The 4,003-nt window shown below is 39.6% G+C and overlaps 1 protein-coding gene across 1 annotated transcript; it reads left to right on the top strand.

Moving 5' to 3' along the window:
- Nucleotides 1–1,255: 1,255 nt before the first annotated feature.
- LOC134213094 (glutathione S-transferase 1-like) lies at nt 1,256–2,304 on the top strand. The gene is made up of 2 exons (XM_062691695.1): nt 1,256–1,580; nt 1,633–2,304. The coding sequence occupies exons 1-2, from the start codon at nt 1,437–1,439 to the stop codon at nt 2,155–2,157; spliced, it is 669 nt and encodes a 222-aa protein (XP_062547679.1). The 5' UTR covers nt 1,256–1,436; the 3' UTR covers nt 2,158–2,304.
- The last annotated feature ends 1,699 nt before the right edge of the window (nt 2,305–4,003 follow it).

Genomic DNA, 4,003 nt, shown 5'->3' with positions numbered 1-4,003 from the left:
CCCCGTTACGGCTAATTTGGTCAGTTCCATGCCACAAGAACTAGAGCCCGTCATAGATACACAGGGGAATTCAACAAAATATTGAATTCCATTCTACAACTCCTGTTTTCGTTTCAAAAGCGCGCTAAACCTGAATAGACGAATACTTTTTGAGCCCGTATTTAATGAATTGTTATGTTTTGTTACCTTTGTTTTTGTTAGTGTTTTATTTTTCTGTTTGATTTTTAACAATAAAGATGAATTGATTATTTTGCTACACAATGTAATCGATAGTTTTATTTTTTTGAGCTTACTAGATTCTATTTTTGACATTTTCTAGAAAATGCACAGCTAGACGAATACTTTTTGGACTGTATGTTTTCTATTTGCTCTTATTATGTTGGGGGGTCATTTTTTCGGTTCGTTATCTCATAGCAGGTGCCATCTTCTTATCAAAAATAAAGGAAAAATAAGTTGTTGTTCTTGAATCATTGTGACTTTTTCAGCAGTAAGCACGTTGGCTATCAAAAAGCTGATTGTAATAAATCACACACTTTGAGACCCGATGAAATTGACGCTTTATTGCTTTCTTTCAAGTTGAGATGAATATGTAAGCTCGAGTTCACTTGAAACCGATAATATTAGCCAAACAATATTTCAAATCCTAGGGGGGTTGAAAATTTCGTAGGGGGTGTAGCGGTGTTTCAAGGCCCACTTAGCGCTCCCTTATTTACATTTATTCAGTGACTGAGTAAACAAGCTTCACATCCGACACTGAGTACATTAATTGTGAGAGAGGAAGAGAGTTTCAGGCTAGTGTGTATATGTGATATTAACTAAGTTCAGACACAGTTGAAGCACTGGTTAAAGATAGTAACATTGTTTAACTAGTTGGGAAATACATAAAGTGTAATAGGAGTTACTCTCCGTTTATGAATATTTTAAAAATTATTGGCAGATAATAAATATCTAAAATAAATTATCTCTTATTGCACAATCAAATTTAAATTTATCATATGATTGTTTCGGTTCTAACTGGTTATTGGTCACGAAATACATACCCCTTGTTTTTGTTTTGATCAAATCTCAATCATGCAAGTGTTCGTTGCACTTTATACTTGTATTAAATAAACTAAATAAACCACTTCGACACAATCTCAAATGCCGGCTTTATAGCTGTATCTATTTATATAATATACATCCAAATGTTTGCCACCATTTACGTATCTCGTACTAAGGTCTGCTATACTACCACGACGGAGCCGTTTGTAAGTAGCGAGGAAGCAACCGGCAGCAGCCAAACAAACCGGTCGTTCAGCTAAACACATTCCATTTCTCTTGCTTGGCTGTGTGGTGCCGAAATTTAAGAGCGCTGCTGCATCTTCTGGCAGTAGTAGCGTAGCAGTTCAATCGTGCGATTGAAAAGTAAAGTTTGCTTTTGGTGAAGCTTCAACAAGATGTCCCCCATTACCTTATACACTACGCGGCGTACCCCGGCCGGTAGAGCCGTTGAAATCACCGGCAAGCTCATCGGCCTAGAACTGGATATTAAGTTCATCGATTTGACGAAAAAGGAACATCTCACGGAGGAATTCCTGAAAGTACGATTCTAAAGTGATTTTTGCATCGAATGTCTAAAATAATTGATTTCAGCTCAACCCACAACACACGGTACCGACCATTGTCGATAATGGAGTGGCTCTGTTCGACAGTCACGCAATCATCGTTTATTTGGTGCAAAAGTATGGCAAAGATGACACCCTGTATCCGAAAGACTTGGTAACGCAAGCCAAGGTTAACGCGTTGTTGCACTTTGAGTCGGGCATTCTGTTTGCTCGGCTGCGCGGCGTTCTGGAACCGATATTCTACCAAGGTTTTCCGGAGGTTCCCGAAGAGAAGCTGAAAGGCATCCATGGAGCGTACGATCTGCTGGAGGCTACTCTTCAGTCGGATTATCTGGTTGGCAACTCGTTGACTCTGGCCGATATCAGTTGCAGCACTTCGCTGTCCACGTTGAACGCACTGTTTCCAGTCGATGCCGAAAAATGCCCAAAACTGGTTGCGTATCTTCAACGCTTGGAACAGAATATGCCCAACTATAAGGAGTATAATGCCGATCGAGCCAATGAAGCGCTTGCATTTTTCAAGCTTAAGCTAGAAGAAAATAAGAAGAAATGAACGAAAATGTATTTCTTAATCTTTACTCAATCATTTTAAATCAAATATTCAATATCAAATTTGTCTACACATTTATTTTCCGTCCATGAAGTTTGCTTCCGAAATAGGAAAACATGATAATAACTATATTGAACTGGTTACAATACATCTACAGACCGAATGCTTTACAATGAGAATGCCATATTATTTTTTTATTATGATATATTTGACAGGCTCCGGCGTGTATAACACTTAACGGAGCCAAGACTCTTTATGAAGATGTGCGAATTACAAGGATCAAAAAAAGCAGCAGGAACAGGTTGCTTCGGGATTTAAAAAAAACCCATTACCTTCAGATATTGACAAGCTTTTATGGATGATTTTTATTCTCTTACGGCGCTATCCCGGAGAAGACGGTTGCTTCCTCTTTACGGGCACGTGTACCTTCGCAGAATCATCCATATCGGCTACGGCTACGAATCATAATAATCATTTACACGAACGGTGGCTGAAATAGCAGTCGATACAGTGGCTGTGGTGGATGTGTCTTGCGATTTAACCATTTCCGCATACGACTGCTTGGAGTGCGATACCCACCGTACACCGGGCAATCTTGCGAACCATGGGCAGGCGCCATACTACAGTAAGCCCATTTTGTGGCTTGTTGCTGGTAGGACTCCCGATGTCTTTCGAAACATTTACCACAAAGTGGTTTGTTGTCACAAAACTCCAGTTGGTACAATTAAATGTTTTCAATATCAAGATATTTTGGGAGCATCGAACCGGCGAACGTCACCCGAAGCGAACCTGACTTGGAATATACCTTCTTTCCATCTACCGTGACTGCTGCATGCAATTCCTTGCAGTCCAGAATGTCCACGGTAGACTCCATTGCATTCTTTAGGTGTCCTTTTCCTGCAAGTACATCCTTGCAAGTCAGGCTAGCTGCTCGCTGTCTCTTTATCAACATTGATATTTCACTTATCCGAAAATCTCAGTATAAGCTCTTTCTTCTTCATCAAAGATTGGTGGCCCTGATAAGAGCCGTTTGTTGAAGTTTTCGATGGGAATCTGTGCATTTCGGTTAGTTCTGGCGGATGCTGAAGTCCATTTCCCCTGTTTCGGTAAACATTTGATAGATGAGCTTCTGTAAAGAAATAAACATGGTAAAATTATTCTCTATTAATTTCCATTTCTGAGATTAACGCACGAATGCCACCAAAATTTGGCTAATAATTTTTTTTTTGCCTCCGATGAATACTCTGTAAACGAAAATAATAACCATTTTGGGACTTGTGATACATTTTTGGATTTGTCAATGAGTGTCATTAATATGAGATATCCGAATCAATAAATGATGACAAAATGATACAAGAATAATGGGGATAATGCTTATTGGTGTGTTCTGTAATGAGAAAAGTTGGAATGAAACAAACTAAATCTATAGTGAGTTTTCACATTTACCCATAACCAGCTGAAGATCGGAAACTTTCACTAGATCCCGACGAGTGAAGCCGGTCAATTCGGTCGGTGATGTCAGAACGAGACAAAGCTGAACCGGAGGAGAGCCGAAGCGCTCAACGGGCAAAGATGACCCGACTGCGGAAAGAAGATTTTGTGTAGTGATGCGTTGGTTGCTGCTATCGGAACGAGAAGGAGTTCAACCAGAGAAATGCTGAATCCTCCAAGTAACAAGAAAGCATGTACGAAGATTATCATCATTGGTGTTTTCTGTAATCATAATAACTATTCGGCTTTTTCTCCATTTAAACGACAATGACGATTCCTTATTTTCAGAGTTGCTGACGTTGTTGCCGGTGACGGTACCAGGAATTCATTAGGAATAAGTAATAACTTCTGACTTTTC

Source organism: Armigeres subalbatus, chromosome 2 (genome assembly GCF_024139115.2).
Source record: "Armigeres subalbatus isolate Guangzhou_Male chromosome 2, GZ_Asu_2, whole genome shotgun sequence".
In the NCBI taxonomy this organism is placed as follows: Eukaryota; Metazoa; Arthropoda; class Insecta; order Diptera; family Culicidae; genus Armigeres; species Armigeres subalbatus.
The sequence above is the reverse complement of the archived record's forward strand: the minus strand, read 5'-3'. Positions and strand labels throughout refer to the sequence as shown.

What these genes read in the sequence shown, in the direction of transcription:
- LOC134213094 (XM_062691695.1), top strand. Translation starts at nt 1,437, where the DNA reads ATGTCCCCCATTACCTTATACACTACGCGGCGTACCCCGGCCGGTAGA. An exon ending in TCACGGAGGAATTCCTGAAA is followed by an intron (nt 1,581 to 1,632) that starts GTACGATTCTAA and finishes AATTGATTTCAG; the next exon opens with CTCAACCCACAACACACGGT.